Raw genomic sequence first — 17999 nt, 5'->3', positions numbered from 1 at the left:
GACTAAGCAATAGATTACTATCCTTAATGAATTGATACACTATTCATTAAGTCACTAGTATTGATTTACTGTTTGTATCCATGTTAAACTAGGATTGATATTAAGCTAATCATCAATTACTTTATGATGATATGTGTTATGTCCATATTTGATCTTACAAAATATGGCTGAAAATTGCGCAATTTATACCTAGGATCCATAATCAACACAACCAAAAATAACTAATTAATATCATCAGTCTTGCCAAAGTATTTTTGGAACTTATTTCTAATCCTCACTGCCATTTGAGCCATAATCCTCTCGATTCACTTCCATCAGCCATCTCAGGGCTCACAAACAAGACACTAATGATATTAGTCTATTGTAATAATATCATGAAAGCCTTTGGGCAGTAGGCTTCATTGATGCATTTATCCCCATTGTAACATAAAAAATAAAAAATAAAAAATAATAATAAAAAAACCTCTTTCAAACTTCACAAAAATTTATGCCATTTCCCAATCTGCATCATCGGGTGACCCAACCCTCTTCCTACAAGTTTTAGACTTTGAATCCTCTGCATTTCTAAATCTTCCTCAACTAGTTGATCATCCTCATCGAAGTAGGAGTAATATATATGTTTGCTCTTCCTCTTCTGCTAACCTCTCAAAAGCTTTTCTTAACTCGATTGTTTCTCCAACATTGAAAAGGTGGAGTTCCACCTAGTCGGAACATCAAGAATATAGACTTTCTTGCAGTTACGCATCTCATTTTCAACACACAACTTGAAATCATCGAGCCTAGATGGAGAAGACCTAACATACCTGCTCATTGCATTTCTAATACAAGAACTTGTCCAAAATAAAACCGGATCTGACTATAAGGTTTAAAATATGAGCTAGGCACCTCACATGTAAATGCTGACCTCCCGAAACAAGGGGAACGGTCCAATTCAGCATTTTCTTCCTAAAATACTCCACTGCACCCTTATTGCCTACAACATTATCTACTGAAATGGTCAACTACATGGTTACCATTAAAGGATCGCATTACGGGACACACTAATTTGGTGTACACATTCTTTAGTACAAGGAAGACTAGAAGACGCTGTTTTTAAAAAGATGGTCTCATAAGTGAAGTTGGTTTAACATGATGTTAATAATCTCACCTGCAAGCTTTAGTTCAAGCGCGATGTATCATTGATGCATAAATTACAAATGACACATAATTGGAGAAGATAGAAAAAGCTTAAAAGAAGGTTACACGCAGAACTCTCAGAGCTCGTATCTATTATAGGTAAATGAACTGTACAATGATTTCCACTACTGTTGTCCATCTCCTAATTCACGCCTAACATGTCAATCTTAAGATACAATGGCGAATTCCTTCTGCTGCACAGGCACCAATACAGCTAACTTCAGTTGGCGAAGCTGGCATAACTTTGCCAGATTGTTGTACACTCTGACCTTTGCAACATTATTATCTAATAAGATGACATGAGCTATGCTAAAAGCTTCACCTTTCTCAACTGCAAATTGCAACTCATTCATTGATATTTCAAACCAATCTTTTCTTGCAGATTTCGTTGCTTTCACTTCAATGTACTCCTTATTGTTCTCCCCCAGCACTATGTCATAGGGTAGCCCTGTTTCATTGTGCTCATTAACCCACTTGACTGCTGACTTGCCGCCTTTCTCAACAAAATATTTAAAAGCAACAAGCTCTCCAAGTCTCCCGGTCATAATTGCTTGTGTAGCATTGGGTGTGCCATATCTAAGCTGCTCTCTCTTGCCAACACTGGATGAGCCCAACTCTGGAGGGTCGGAAACAAGACCAAGATTGATGGGATCAAATTCAATATGTGAGGCAAAGTCAGAGTCATTGAAATGCTCCCCACGATGTTCTAGCAAATCATTATTGTCTGGCAAAGCTAAAGATGCAGTTGCTGAATAATCTTCCAACGTCCAATTAGCATCCACAGAACTGTGAGCCAAATTATCTATTTGTCCAACAATTCCTTCAGAATCATCATCCACCTTATTTTGTAAGGCGCCATAGGGCTGTAAAACTGTTGGCTGTGTCTTAAAACCATGTGCACGAGCATACGCAAACCCTGGTGCAGTTTTCCAATCAACAGGCGGCCAGTTTTCTGCTTTCCTTTTGGGTTTCCAACTGTTTTGTTCATTTGCTTCCATTGAAGTATTACTTGTCTGGAGTGATTCATCATCCTTAGTCAATGAGTGCAAAGAAGAAAGGGACCAAACACATTCCCCATCAGGAAGCTTCGGCACCTTTTGGCTATTGAGGATAAATAACTCTATCTGCTCCTCGTTCGAACCTGATTTTTCCATGGTTGTGATGATATGAAGGAAATTCGCCAAGTGCAGTTCAGGATTTCCATTAAAAAACAAACGAGAAAGTTCCATAAATAATGTGTGAGAATCTGATTCTCGGGTTGTATACAACATGCTACCCTGTATTGAAATGAATAAAGGAACAAGGTTATGAGAGAAATCTATCAAAATCATAAACCAGTTGCAAAGAACATTTGATAGATTTGATTAAAAGGAGAAGAGTCTGCACATTTGGACAATACATTTCATATTACCTTTTTCTTTTTCTTTTTTAACAAACAAAGTAGGATTTTGGATGATGCATGTTATATAACTGACATGATATGTTATAAAGTGCTAATTCCCCGTAGTTTAGCATGCTGTATAAACATATTTTGGTTCCGATAAACCTCTAAATCAGTTCGCAATACACTAAAAGCAGTAACGTATAGACATGAGTGTGCATAATACGCATTCAACATACCTTCAGAAGACAACTACATGCAACCCGCTTCTTAGATTCACTTCCAGCAACTTTTATAACATTTCGATAGTACAGCTCTTCAACAACTACTACTTGCAAACAATTTAGGATATCAAATCCTGACTGCTTGAGTTGAGAATATTTATCTGGGTGTAGACTATGCAAGTAGCGCTGTGCATATGGAAGAGCTGAATTTACCAATGCAGCTTCATTGCTACTGTCTTGCAGGCCATAATATATTGCCTCACGAGTCACAACCTGCATATAAATGCAAGAAGAAGAAGGGTGATTCAAGTGTTAAAAGGACCTTTCATTTAGATTACAGGATTATATATTACACAATGTTGTATGGCAAAAATATGCATGGGAAATCAATGATTATTATGACTTATTGAAGTTAAACGGTTTTCTTAAATCATGTCTCCCACTGCACACATGCGTGAAACCACACACCTGGGTATAGCACATATCTTACCTGTGACAGAGCAGGAATCCCTAAAGTTTGCATGAGGTTCGACACTTTCGTACGTAGTATCTCTTCATTGTCCTTGGTCAATTGCCCAAAGTATAAAAAATCAATACCATCCAAATGCTTAAACTGCTTGCTTAATTTCTTCTCATCACACCAGCATACAAGACCGAAGGATGGATGTAAAGAAACCCACTTATCATGTACAGTAGGAAGCACCATGCATTCCATCTTCTTAAGAGAATCTCTAATGTAAACAATATCCTCAGAGCTCATTCCTGACTTCAGTCCATCAGTCCACTTAAGAAAGACTTGGAAAACCTGAGACAAGGAACACTTGGGTTATCCTGCAACTAACATTAGTTTTAATATTCTTCTATATTTGATTACTTACGGCATTAGCTGCTTGTGAAGGCAGAGCAACCTTTGATAAATGCAGCAAAATCTGTAGGTAGCTACGGAGAGGAGGGGTCTCAGGTACTCCACATCCATCAACAAAGAAGTCATGAAGGCCAGGATAAAAGTTGCACAATGTCTTATTCAAGGGGCCATGAGTAACACCTGTTGGGCTGCACTGAGGATGTATCTGCTTGATTTGGTCCACGAAGGAAGTCGAATCATACCAATATACTTCCTCAGGGGACAAAAATGTACCAGACACCACATCCTCATGCCTTGAGCTAGATGCATATGGAACAAAAATAGAAGGTTTGGAATGGAACTCCTCTAAAACTCTTGGCTTCGAAGTGGCCATTTCGTTCCAGATTAATGTGTAAAATTTGAACATTTGCGCTATGCTGGAAGACGTAAAATTCAGTGCCAAAATGTCAGCATCGTGCAAAACTAAACAAATAAAAGATAAAATGCAAATAAAGATTCGAGTTTCATTTGGTATCAGAAGGATAATGCTCAACGTAAGAAGATGCACTTAAATTGAGGTTTCTTTTATGTAATTCTTGGGCTTGATGGTAATAATGGTAACAATATCAAATGGCATACATTATTGAAACAAAAACTAAATCACCAAAGATCCTTCATCCAAATATTCTGTTATTGTCTTCATACAAATTACAGATCACGAAAGTTCTTTCATACTAACCCAACACTCTAGTCCTCAACAGCAAAGATAAAAATATTGTGGCCAGACCCAAACCACAACGAACAAGTGAGAAACTTAACCCAAATACCTGATATAAAAGCTAACAGAAAGTATTTGCACTGCAGATCAAATTGTTCAAAAGCTTTTTATTTTTATTTTTTTTTATACCCAGAACCAGAAATACCGGTCCCGCTTGTGGAGTCGGGCTAAAAACTGGGGCCACTTGGCGAACTTTAGGAGACAGTAAACTCTAGTAATTAGCAAGGTAGATAGCATGAGGAGATTTGGATTTTGGACCCCACACCACATGGAAGAAAATCACGGGCCTGATCAGTCCTATTAAACCCTCACCAGAACTTGCAAAGGTTCTTATCGTATGCATAGCTTAATACTTTGTGCGGATATAAAAAAAAAGACAGACATGAATTCTTTGTTCTGTGAGCAATAAATATATTGCCGAACCCCAATAAATTAGGATATGATATCCAATCTAAAAAAGAGAAGCTAATAAAAGCACTTCAAAATAAATGAGGAAGATCACTATAGGGAAAAGCATACCTGGCCCTGAATGGGTTATCACACCTCCATAGTTTCAATACCTCTAGACCATCGTCAAGAGAAACTAATGTCTTGAACCCCATAGCACTTGCAAAATTTCCACTCCCTATCTGTTTCCAAAAAAAAAAATGCACAGCATGAAAGATTGCTTTAAAAGGAGATATGATACTATCATACACCTTAAACTGTAATTCATGAGTAAACTGGATAAGCACAATAACAAGTAATCTATTGTCATAGAGTAGGAGGCTAAAGATAAAAAAACACTTGAATTATTGAAAAAGATACAAAATTTCTACCAGTGAAATCAATTAGGACAGAATTTGATATAAGAAAGATACAGCCATCTCCAGATTGTGTTAATGTATAACTATCATTACTCTAAAGATGATAAATTACCACAAAAAGAGGAGTAGAGGACACTAAAAGAATGCAGAAAGGGACCAAATAACTAACGGATTCTTAAAGGTTGGCCATAAAGACTTCTGGGCAGCATGTATCAAAAGGGAACATACCGCAAGTCCTTGCCTCTGAGATGTAGGGATTTGTGTTAAAAAAAAAAAAAATTAAAAGCTACAACTTCACATCTTGTTTTTCTATTGAACACATCCAATTTTACACTAGAAAAATTATGTTTAAATACTAGAGCAATAAGTATCATTTATAGTATCATAACAAATACAATTAAAAAATTTATAGCTTTCTCGATAAAGAATTGTGCACACACACACACACAATAAGGGATCACTTTTTTTGTCTAAGTTGAGGGACTGCATATGTGGCCCACTCCAGCCCGTACAATGTTTAGGTCTCTCTCTGTACCAACATCAGCCGAATCCGAAATAAGGTATCTAGTTGGAACCAAGCAAACACCCAAATGGTGTCCAATGTCCAATACTAACAGTTGATTATCATAATGAAAGCTATTTGCAAAATTATTTTTAATTTAACTGATGTTTTACAGAGATCTATGAGCCTAGAACTTGGACAGTTATTATCATGGAAACAGAATTGCATGGTGAGTCCCACATGTAATCTTTCAAATTGTGCAATTTAAGGGACCCTTATGTGATAGATATATAGATAAACAGACAAGTAACATGCATGTACTGCTAAAGCATAGCACATAAACTACTGTATATGCCAAAATTAAGCTCCACTAGCTCCATTTTTTTTTTCGTTTCCGCATATTTCAAACTGTAATGGGGTACATCAGGAATACCATGACCTTAGATCTCTTGCAAAGAGGAGAGTAGAGAATACAGGACAGGAGACTGAATTGAGGACATATTCACATATGCTAATTCTCATAAAGTCCCAATCCAACAACTCTGTGTTGGGAAGTATGGCTAAACAACTTAAGAAACAATAAAGCGGGAAGTAATTTAAGATGGAAATATTTCAAACGAACCTTTGGAACAGAAAATGGAGCAGATGGACCAAGAACCGAGCGCACTGCATCACAGTCGTGGAATAAATCTCTAGGATAGTGAAGTGCATCATCCATTGTTGATACTACCCATTGTGCATCACAGATGCTGCTTATAAATGAAGATTTAAAAGGCTTTTTCTCCACTACATCTTTAGAAGCGCAGTAGCCTGTAGCTTTTTCAAGATAGCATTCATCCCATAAACTATCAAGCACCTGTAAAAGATATTCACAGCCTTTTTTGTTGCCAGTTCTGGTCAACAGGGACAATAAACTGACCAATTCAGGGGACTCCCAATCTGTGACATTTGATCCAAGAGAAACCAAGTCCTTACATGTATCATTAAATCCTTTTTCAATGTGAACTACTTTCACGAAATCCACAATGCCAATTTGCTGGAAAAATTCCCTCCACTTCGTTAGTCCACATTGGAATGACTTTGTAACTGGATGCTTCAAATAGGAGATGTCAACCTCATGCCACATCATATCCACCATATTTATCAACTTATTTATGGCGATAGGATTTCCATATTCCTTACTGAAATGAATAGATATCTCAGCAGGTCGTTTAAAGCCATGATTTGTTAGTATATAAGCTTTATTTCGTAATTCTGACATTATGTATTCCTTTTCACCATGACAATCGGAGCAGGTCGACTGTAGGTGAACCATTACAAAGCAGAGATATTCGGTCATCAAATTCTTATCCCTAGCTGCATTTCTGTTATCAGATATAGCGGGCAAGATGTGTACCTTGACAATTTCATGCGCGGACAACTGCTGGACACCAATTCTACGAAGCATACGTATTTGTTTGTCAATTGTAGTCACATCCATGGATGACATATCTACACATGATGTTGAAAGGAAGGCAGGGCTTACGATACGAAGATTAGCATACAAGTTAGGAAAAGACTCAAGTCCATGCTGACCTTCAAACCCAGTGCTCAAGGCATCAAAATGTAACCAAATTGGGTCTTTGTCTACTGCACCATATGTACCATCTGAAAGAGGAATGAATGGAATTTTTCGGAGTTCTTCTATCAAATCCATTCCAAGTCCAGAGTCAAATGATGTTTCCACAGAAGCATTGAATGACATTGCATACAGTTCACTTAGCCAAGAGGTCAACCAACCCAGTCCCATTGATGTGAGGCCATTTTGCAAACGACATAAGGAGTCCATAACTTGAAGCAGAACTTTGGGTCCATAGTCTGCAATGCCGAGTGCTCTTGCAAGTGAATCAGGCAGAACTATATTTTTATCCAACAACCCAAGGCCAAGATGCTCCCGAAGTAAACTATCAGGCAGAAGCAATCGGGCCTGCTCATTCCAACCTCTTAGGACCTTGCAAGGAGGAACCCACTCGTTATTTCCTCCTTCCAGGAGTAAGCAATTTGACATCCGTAATTTAGAAATGATTAATCGAGGAAGAGAAGAAAAAAACCCATGCACTTCCCCAACAAGTGGAACAAATGACATATAAGCTGCCACTCCTCTCCCGGGGTTCTCTCTAAAGCAGGGAAGAGAACAAAAAGACCTCTCAGCATTGACAAATAAACCAGGAAATTCTGATAATAGCCACTGGTTCCAGGGACTATCTCCATCCACTTCCTCTCTAGATGAAGGAAGAACAAAATCACCCTGAACAATAAACTTCAGGCCATAGGTTCTTAGAGGAAGAAATGCAAAAGCAGGCTGTTGCTCTAGATCTGGTCCATAATCACCATTATCTAATTCCTTCAATGTAAATGCTATGGAGATTTCTGTTGTTTGTACATCACTACGTATAAAATCCGCTTGCAATTTCTGAGATACTAAGAACCATGTCATTTTCTCTTTCCCATGTGAAACCTTTACTATACCATCTCCCACAGTTTCTTTTCTCATGACAGTCAGTGAATTATCAAGCAAGTTTCTAAACTTTATACATTGGAGGCGGTGAAGGAAGAGTAATAAAGATGGATGAAGATCTGAAAACATATTTATAATGCTTTTCATGACAGATCCATCTGAAAACTTCAATCTGAAAGGAAGAACAATACAAGTGTTCCAGAAGTTACTGTCCTGTTGATCACTGTCACTAGAAGTCAGCCTACTTAACATGTCAATGTTGCAAGGAGGTACTACTGTTGGCAGAAGAAAACCAATCTGACCCTGACTTATATCAAACTTGATATGGAATCCATTGGAATGAATTTCTGGAGCATCTGTGACCTGCAGAAAACGTACATGTATTAAGGAAAGTAGTACAACAGGAAATTGGCTTTCTTAGTTTGAACACCAGATTACAGAGGCCCCTTCAACCTATATAACAAGTTTCTAACCAAAAGATCTCTCTTTTAGGATCAATGTATTACTTTGGGTATTTCTATTTGCACCCTTAGAGTCTCACCACACCCAATGAATAAGATAAAAACATGAGACAAATATCACCAGGGAAAGACATCTCCAACTACTATCAATAATCTGAGTAAGAAACATATTGCTGAGATTGAGCTTTTCCCCAGCAACATTTTCAACAATTACTCCATAGTGCAGGTGATCAGAGAAAAATAAAAATTAAGAGAATAAACTGATTAGCTGATGGACCATGACAGGAAACAAAATATTTTGTATGACATGTTCTGTTCCATCTCTCCCTTCTTTTGTCTCATATCTGGACCAAACAATATTTGAACCATAAAGTAAAAACTTAAGACTGTAGAGGGGGATCCCAAAATAACCATGTATCCAGTAGAGGAGATCTTTAAAACAGGAAATAGGTCCTATAACAGCGTGCATGCATGCTGGGATAGAGTAATTTTTGGGGTGTCCCTCTGTTCTAAACCAGTTTGTGAGATTGGACTACCACTGTCAGTTAATTTCTTTCTTCCATTCTGCAGATTGGGACTGTGGCTTTGGTTTTGAATCTCATATATGTATAGAAGTGATCTCCTTTTCATGCTATGTAAGATATGATTTGGTTATTAATAAAAAAAAAAAAAAAATTGGGGGAGGGGGGGGGGGGGGGGGGGGGGGGGGATTTAACAAGAATTAATATGCAATCAGAAAAACTAGTAATTTTAGTGACCTACCCGAAACACAGATTTGAAACCAATGCCCTTCCGCCCAATATAGCCAGCATTAGATCCTTTCTTGGTTGAACTTCCAACATCACAAAGTGCTCTAATGTTCTCGGCAGAGAAGCCTTGCTCATTATTTAAAACAATAATACCCGAGTCTTGAAGAATGAATGTTAAAGTTGGTTCTACATATGTTGGGTATGTATTATCATCTGCATTTTGAACCTGAACAACAAAGAAGAATAAATATGTATGGAATTGAATATAAAGCATCAAAAGGTTATCAGTCAGAGGCTTATTTTCAACTGTAGACTCAACTATAGTGTCAAATACAAGATCGTATAAATCCAAAATAATATAGACTTTAGAGTATTAAAAAGATCATGAAACAATCGTGCAATACATACTATAAACAAAAATTTGGTAAGAGTCCTGCCCAAGGGTGTTACAATAACATTGATGATTCCCCACCCCAGGGACAACTTTATCCCTGCACCAGGGAATCATGTTGATCCCTTTTGATGGAACTAGAAAGGAATCAGGGTTTGATCAAATTTGCTAACAGGATCACCCAAGGGTGTTAATAAATTTTTTTGACCACAGCAGTAACATTGGGAATTTCTTTTGTAGCCCAAGATAAATGAAAGAAGAGCAAAACAAACAAGGAAACAAAACTGTCCTATATGGTTACGTTCATCATTATTGTAGATAACTGCACAAAGCACAATAAAGAGTAAAAAATAAAAAAGTGGTCTTACCAGCTCAAGAAGAAAATGTGAATCCTGAGAATACAATTCCTGTGAAAGACAATGTAGAGCTCTCCCTAAGCGAGCATGATGCTTCTTCAACATGATACTTTCAGAGGTCGTTTGGCTTGAATGAAGACCAAATTCATCTCTTCTGATTGACTCAATCACCTGGGATGCATCTTCATATTCATTAATTTTGGCAGAATGTTGTGTGTAACCACAGCCAGCTCTCTCGTCAGAGATTTCCGCACCACCAATTTTCAGAGAGACATCAGTACATCCAACTTCCTGCACATCTTCCACAACAGATCCAGCCATGCTCGCTCCAGAAGTCAAAAACTTATCTGAAACATCTTGCAAGGGCTTTGAACCTGACCCCATTTCATATCCAACAGCATTGGAACATGAGGCCCCAGATATGAATGACTGACCCGTACCATTGGAAAGAAATGTGTAGTAATCATTAATCCACTCAACTATACCAAGAGACAAACCAACTTCATGAAGCATGATACGTTGCTCTGATTGGCTGCACTCACTCAATATGGCCGAAGCAGCATGTTTGACAACAGACTGCATTCCCGAAAGCAATACATCAGCAGCAAAACCACGAAATTCTGCAGGTAAATACCCAAGACATTCAAGGACAAATCTTGATATAATGGGTTTTCCAATATCTGTCTTGTGTAAGTCTCTGTTTGATAGTTTACCAGCTGCAATTTCACCAATCATTTGTTGTCCAGACAACGCTTTTCCATAATTAAGAGAATTCTTATTGTCATGTACTACCATGTCATCTATAAAATTTTTCAAAATGACTTCAAATGCATGTTGCATGTGGATTTTCAAAAGAGGCACAGGGACATGTTTTTCTCCCCCAACTAGTGAAAACAGAGATAACAATTTCACTGCTGTTTGGAAAGAGGATCCTTGAAGGGCAGCTTCCACGAAGGAATCTACAGTAGCTGATTGGTCTAACCGAAAGACTTTTCCATCTTTGGTCACCAAACACAACAATTCATCTGTGTTAACTTCATTTAATAACCATGGTACAAGAGGACCAAGTGAAGGAGCAAACAAAAGGTCCCAGTGTGACCATAAGTTTAAGTCAGACATCATTGGAGCCCTAGCTAAGACTTTAATTGCATCCTTGGATGTAACATGGGTTTTTGCTTTCTGGCCAGTGTCAGAACTCAATGACATGCTTTTCAATAGGACGTTCTCATAATGTACTAATGAGTCTATCGCATAGCTAGTGCCATGTAATGCCATTGAGAACAGAACACATTTGGAAATCACAGCATTTTTATGCTTTCCTACTATGCTTAAAAAATCTTCTACTGAACCATTTTCAATAGTTTTGAAACTAACCAATGGGAATTGCTTCCTAAGCAGCAACAGAATGTCCTGTTTTGTGATATTTTCATCCTCCCATAAACTATTTAAAGCTTGAGATAGTAAAACAACCAAATGGTGCTGGAGCATGCAAACTTCCAAAGGGCACTTCTCAATTACATCATCAGTCAGGAACTTGCACAGGTCTTGTGGAAGTAGACCAGCATAATTTTCTAAGAACCTTAAAAACTCTCCATGACCAAGCGATCTAAATTCCTTGACAGAAAATTCTTCCACTAACCACAGTTCACAACTGTAAAGCTTTGTCAAGAAGGTACATATTTTCTCCTGAAGTGATTTACCATTGCCATGTACACCTCGATCAATCTCAAAATACATTGTAAGTTTCCTGATTATGTCCTCAACAGAAACACCTGTGAAATTTAATTACAAAATACTATAAGGTTTACAAATCTACTGAAAGAACACATATAAAAAGGGGTGCCAATGTAAAAGAGGAAAGGGCTTTGTGAATATCTCTTCTTTTTTTTTCTTTTTTTCTTTTTTTTGACAAGAAACAGCTTTTTATTACTGAAAAGGGTCTGAATATCTATTAATAAAATGGGCACCATAATGATCATTTGCGAGGCTAACCTGCTATTGAATCCATTTACAATAATCAAACAGACATCTCTGTATTCATGAACATCAATAAATAAAAAAAGGAAAAAAAAAAAAAAAAAAAAACCTCTGAGACAGAGAATTGACCAAATATGAGTGCCAACCCTCTATTAAATAATATGGCAAGTGAACTCCAGCAGCTTCAGACAACCAATAGTCAATTTACTCTTTAAACCATAAATCTAGTTACCAGCTAAACTAATTAGGAAAGTTCATCATTGGTGTTGATTCAACAATAATCACCAACAACTAGCCTCGCCAGCAATATGGTAAGGATTCTGGATAGGGAAAGGGCTACTTCCAATGTAATACAGCCTTCTGCCATTGAACCATACCAGAATTGACTGAACTAGAGAACAAAACTGGTAGTGCTAAAAATATTCGTTGAGCTAATTTTCAACTAGCAAATAGTCAAAATACTAAAGATGATGTCATGTCCTAGATGGACATACTTTATGTTATTTTCCTTTCTACCTAAAGGGTACATAATGTATAATTTTTCAAAACACTATCTGATAGTGTACATAAGGCTTAGTTAGCTGTTAAAATATTATTTGATTTCTAGGATTCAAATCTTCTCAACAGTGGATCTACAAATAAAGAAGACATCTCGTTTTCCTTACTCATACAGGCAGTCCTAACCCATGAACTTTTATGAAGGACACGTAACTTTTGCAAAACAAGACAATTACCTTGATCAAGCAGTGGCTCTTACTTCCAAACACTAAACACTACAAATATTAATGGGATAACTGACATTTCATATACCATCCAAAGATATACTTTCAGCTGCTCACTTATTCAACATTCAGTTATCTAATCAGGGTTAGTAGAAAAAAATAAATAAATAAATAAAGAATAACCAAAAGAAAAAGAAAGAAAAAAAACAATGATGTTTTATCAAAGAAAATAGAAGATGAACGAAAAATGCAAACGAGACAATACATCACCACCCTTTAAGTAGAATGCCAACTTTTCAAAGCAGCATTACTTAGATTATATGTGCTCTTCAGACATCAGGACTAAACATTTAGGAGAAACCTATATGATGGAGGTGGAGGAATCTCTGTAACAGAAAGCGTGGACTCTTCAGGAGAGGAATCTCTGTAACACATGTTACTAGAAACTGTGGTATTTTCACTAACTAAATCTAATGCAAGGAGATACATTGGACTCTTTAGGAGAATTATCATGTGATTTGTATGTTATGCTCTTATACTTCAGCATTTCAGGCAGATTAGGGGAGCAAAGGCTCCACATGGAGTGCAAGTTTTGACATGGGAAAGTTTATATGTGTAAGGTAATCCAAAGTGGGTATTATGCATGCCTTTTCTCATTAAAGTATTTTGTGCAAAGCAGGAATGTAAAGTGGACAAGATTTTGTTTTATTTAATAAAATCTAGTTCTAGTCAAAAGAAATGAAAAGCCAACACGACTCACTCTGCCTGTGGTCTACAGCGTGTTCAGGAATGACTGGTGCATCCTTGGTACTTTTCACATCTTTAATACTTGGTTCAACATCTATGTTCACATATTCAGGACAGTTATCCGGAAAAATGTCAGTTAACTGACCAACAGTTTGGAATGTATCATACATGCTATCCCACAATCCGGATTTGATAGATGAGACCTGCAACATGGAAGCAACAACTTCAGCTAAGTGACCATATATAGTTCCATAACAGTAATGAAGCATTGCACCCATGTAGTCACAGTAAAATCTATATATTTTAGAGACAAGAGTATTGCAGAAGTTAAATAATTTGTTCATAATATAACAATCAACCATCAATAGCGATAAAACTAATCAGTAGTCTTTCAATAAGAATATTTAACTTTCCTTTATACAGTAGAACTAGATGGCAAAGCAAACTAACAGGAAAAATAGCTAAGAAACTGAACACTTTTTGTATTTTGCCGCATAAACCAAACAACCATTTGAAGCTATTACTGATCGAGGATTTATGCTAAAAGCCACCAAAAAATTTCATCAATTTCATTAAAGATCATATTCTTTTGAACCTGTTTGGCACAGATGGAGACATCAAGGGAATTAATTATATAAAGGTTCAGTTGAAAGTTACCCTGAAGGAGTAAAGTACAGGATACTTGAATGTATCCAGTGGCAAAATTAAAATGAAAGCATGTGGATAAACGAGGATTTTGTAAAGCGATATACATACACGCATGACATAAGCCATATTGTTATTCAAACTTTAACAACTTCTTGAACAAAACAGTTAAACATCCGCAAAATAATGTTATATTACTTGAACAATAAACCGATAAATGGAACACAATGACTTACAGCAACATTTAACAATCCAATTAATGGATCCAAAGAAAACATTGACCTGATTTCCTTTTTCTTCTGAGCTTCTATGTTATTAAGCTGCAGTAATCTATCAAGTACCTACAAGAAACAGAAGGTATTTTCTAAGAACCCATTATTTTTAGAAACAAATATAAATAATAAAACAGTAGCTAAAAAGTTAACACTAAACTAATTTGACATGTACTTATTCTTGTGAGAAATATCAGCAAATACCTCCAATTCTTCCCAAAATGATTTCCCTTTTTAAGTAGCCTTCCCATAAACCCATTATATCAAAACTTCTACTCAGAAAATGAGGCAAACTTTCTAGCATTATGTTTCTTCAAAAAAGTGATTTGGTCAAATTCAATATTACTTTTATTTCAATAGAAATTTCATTGGAAATTCTAAATAGCAGTCACAGTATGTGGAAATGTAAAGTTTGTGTATTCTTGTACGACAATTTCGACCACATGATGTAGCAGTCAACCATTGTCATGTGGTCTCTCTAGCACTATCCAATGGTAAGTGCTACATTCATGTGCTTTGAATGTAGTACACAAAAAAATTTTGCTGTCTTCAGCATTATTCTCTCTTTCCTAGTTAACAGAAAACAAAAATTAATTTCATAATGGATACAAAATTATATACAGGTGTTACTACACTGTAAATGCAATCTTATGGTCAGCTGTACATATAATAACAACAGGATGAACATACCTCAGCCACAGTTTTCTGCCGACATGCCTCCTTCCAAGTTGTAATGAAGGTCTTTAAACAGCTATCAGTAATTGAGAGATCATTTTCATCCAAATTGTTAACCTCATTGGTTTTCCAGCCATGCTCTGTTCGAGGAGCATTTTCTCCCGTCTTATCTCTCTTACGCAATTTGGTGGGCACTGAGATTGGACTGTTTACATCTTCAGAGTTTCTTTTCTTTTTAGCTGACTGATTACTCTCACCAAGCTTTTGGGAGCAACTAGCTGGGGAATGCTGGTTCAATCCTAGCCGTTTCTTCTCTTCTAATTCAGAAGGGTAAGGACATCTGCTAGCTCGATCAGAAGTTGTAACAGATTTTGATAATAAGTTAACCTGATTGCCTGTCGAATGGTCATTAACTTCATCATCTTCTTCATATGAATTATCATCACTACTGTCAGCCTCCGAGTCTTTTGAAGAATCAAACCTAATGTGCTTGCCACAAAACTTCTGTACGGAGGAAAATGATTCAACACGCTGAGAAATGTCGTTGAAACGTTCGTCTAGCTGCCTTTTCAATGAGAAGTAACGCTTATTGTTACCTTTCTTAGATGTTTGCTTAAGAACCTGTTCAGTTTTCTTCACATCCCGGATAGCAGAAATATGCATCCTATGATCATAAAAATTTGCTTTAATGAGCGGCATTGTAAGTTTGCATAATTTCATAGGTATAAATATGTATTGTGTGCCTGTCTGTATTGAAACGGACAGTTCAATTTACTTGAATACAAAATATTGTTAAGTAATCTTGGCCCATTGAAAACTAAATTATGATTGAAAAAGTTGCCTAATTGAAAACTAACACCTGTACCCTTTCTGCCTGCTCATAAGAGAAGCTACCCTTATAACCCAACAACCATAACATAGAATATTAACTGCTAATGTTACGGTGAATCTTTAAAGAAATATGATGCAACACCGGTAAAAAGGTATCTAACAAACCAGCTCATATTAATCATTCCTGTGTATCAAAATGTAGAAACAAATAATTGTGACATACCCCATGCTCTGAATTCGTATTCCAAGATCTTCCTTGCTTGCAACTGATCGCTTCTTTACAATGAAATCTAAAAATTCTTCAATCTTAATTTCTTTATTCTTGCAGGTATCCATGTACTCAGAGAGTAAAGATATTATCTCATCGCTAGTAATCTTATAAACTTCATTAGTATCAGGCTTCACTGAGTAATAATGCAAAACAAGTGGGTGTCGCACCAAAGGGCCCAACCCTAGCTCTTCAAACTTCTCGATGCCCTCATTCTTGCAGACTGCTACTTCCAGATCGTATAATGAAGAAATTCTTCGAACCGCAACAAAACACTGAATAAATGCATTTATCTATATCCCAACAGAAAATACGTAATTAGAGGCAGGATTTAATCAAGAGAGACAAAAAATTTAACCAGGTATATTATTCTTCATTGCCACGTAAACAGAGAAATCATATAGCATGCTCCTCGTGATTGCTTCTATTATGACAATGGCCAATTACTCATTCCCCCTAAGCAACTAATCATAGGTGAATCCAGAAGACAAACAACACCGGACTCGCATAATCACAGAAAGTCTAGCTCTCATTCAAGTCGAGAATTATTATCGAAAACCACATGAGTATCTAGTGTAAATGAATTCACTACATTCCTACCGAGTATTTTAGTTACAAAAGCGAAACGTTTCTCTCTTATCTTGTATATCAATTACAATTTTTTTCCATACAATTGTTGCAACCACACAAAGCATTTACCAGATTAACAAAGAAAATCGGAAATGGAATTTCCATTACCTTGCCTTCAGTGAACATGAGGCGGTGTAGAGACGGCACCTGCTGCATCTGAAACCCCAGAGAGCTCCAGCCATCAATTTGGAGCATCAGAAGCGCCGACTGCGAGACCTTCCACGCCGAGACGCTGTCGCCGGCGGCAACAAGGTCCGACCGAGCCTTCGCCACGGCGCGGTCGACTTTCTCCAGCAGCTCTTTGGAGTTACCCTGAGGCGGCGGAGGCCGAAACGGCGAATTCGAGAACAGCTGGGGAACGAAGCTAGGGTTTTGCGGTGGGAGATTGCTGGGGGAGAAGTTTCGGAAGGCATGGTGGGGCGTAAAGGCAGGGTTTATAGGGTAGATGTATGGAGAGTTGGGGTTTTGGAGTGAGAAATTAGAGTTTAGAGGCTGTGCAAGCGGCGGTGGCTGACCCCATGCGCCGCCGGAGGAGCGAGAAGGACGTCCGTACATGGCGGCAAGGGACTCTACCCTTGCTTAATTTGGCGCCAACTCCTTATTCCGGTGCGCTTCGTTTTATGTTCTTATGTTGGGCAATTTGGCCTGTCTTTCTCCGTAGGGTTTAGGGGGACTTTTTTTTGTTGTTTTATTCTGAGGGTTTTAGAGGACTTTAGGGTTTAGGCGTCTAGCTTTACACGCCTAAACCCAAAAATAAATTCATATTTGGTTTATTCTTTTTTATTTTACGAGAATATTTGAGTAGTTAAAAAAGGGAAAGAAAAATGAGATGGCTGAGAATTGAGTTAGAATTATGATAGGAGGGTGCAGTCCAACATCTCATACTCGATCGAATTAAACTGATCTGATCAACAAGTGAAAGAGTCCATGAACCCAGAGAAAACCCTGACCAGAGGCTCAAGATGCCCAACACCTATTATTGAACTCTCTATCGATGAATGATCACCACTCTAGGGTTAGCAAGTCTGTATGTCTCTCCTTCTGTAGAGGATCTCTAGCAGTTTCTA

General features: G+C 37.3%; 1 protein-coding gene across 2 annotated transcripts; it reads right to left on the bottom strand.

Moving 5' to 3' along the window:
- Window positions 1–1207: 1207 nt before the first annotated feature.
- On the bottom strand, window positions 1208–17615 carry LOC112169731 (protein NO VEIN). Of its 2 annotated transcripts, XM_024306786.2 has the most exons (13): window positions 17041–17615; window positions 16258–16595; window positions 15219–15867; window positions 14493–14597; window positions 13625–13814; window positions 10178–11937; window positions 9432–9644; window positions 6334–8571; window positions 4923–5032; window positions 3660–4062; window positions 3272–3586; window positions 2797–3054; window positions 1208–2453 (listed from the first exon to the last, which is right to left on the bottom strand). In XM_024306786.2, exons 1-13 carry the CDS (start codon window positions 17485–17487, stop codon window positions 1344–1346), a joined length of 8136 nt encoding a protein of 2711 aa, XP_024162554.1. In that variant the 5' UTR covers window positions 17488–17615; the 3' UTR covers window positions 1208–1343. The 2 variants fall into 2 exon arrangements, with proteins under 2 accessions (XP_024162554.1, XP_040363434.1); XM_040507500.1 differs by lacking the exons at window positions 15219–15867; window positions 16258–16595; window positions 17041–17615 and having other exon boundaries at window positions 14539–14597.
- Window positions 17616–17999: the final 384 nt, after the last annotated feature.

This window comes from Rosa chinensis, chromosome 6, assembly GCF_002994745.2.
Source record: "Rosa chinensis cultivar Old Blush chromosome 6, RchiOBHm-V2, whole genome shotgun sequence".
NCBI classification, from domain to species: Eukaryota; Viridiplantae; Streptophyta; class Magnoliopsida; order Rosales; family Rosaceae; genus Rosa; species Rosa chinensis.
This window is presented reverse-complemented; position numbering and strand designations above follow the sequence as displayed.

Coding starts and splice junctions, on each gene's coding strand:
- LOC112169731 (XM_024306786.2), bottom strand. CDS start 17,487: ATGTACGGACGTCCTTCTCGCTCCTCCGGCGGCGCATGGGGTCAGCCA. Junction 5,033..6,333: donor CTCCATTTTCTGTTCCAAAG/GTTCGTTTGAAA, acceptor TTTTGGAAACAG/ATAGGGAGTGGAAATTTTGC. Junction 2,454..2,796: donor CATGTAGTTGTCTTCTGAAG/GTATGTTGAATG, acceptor ATTTCAATACAG/GGTAGCATGTTGTATACAAC.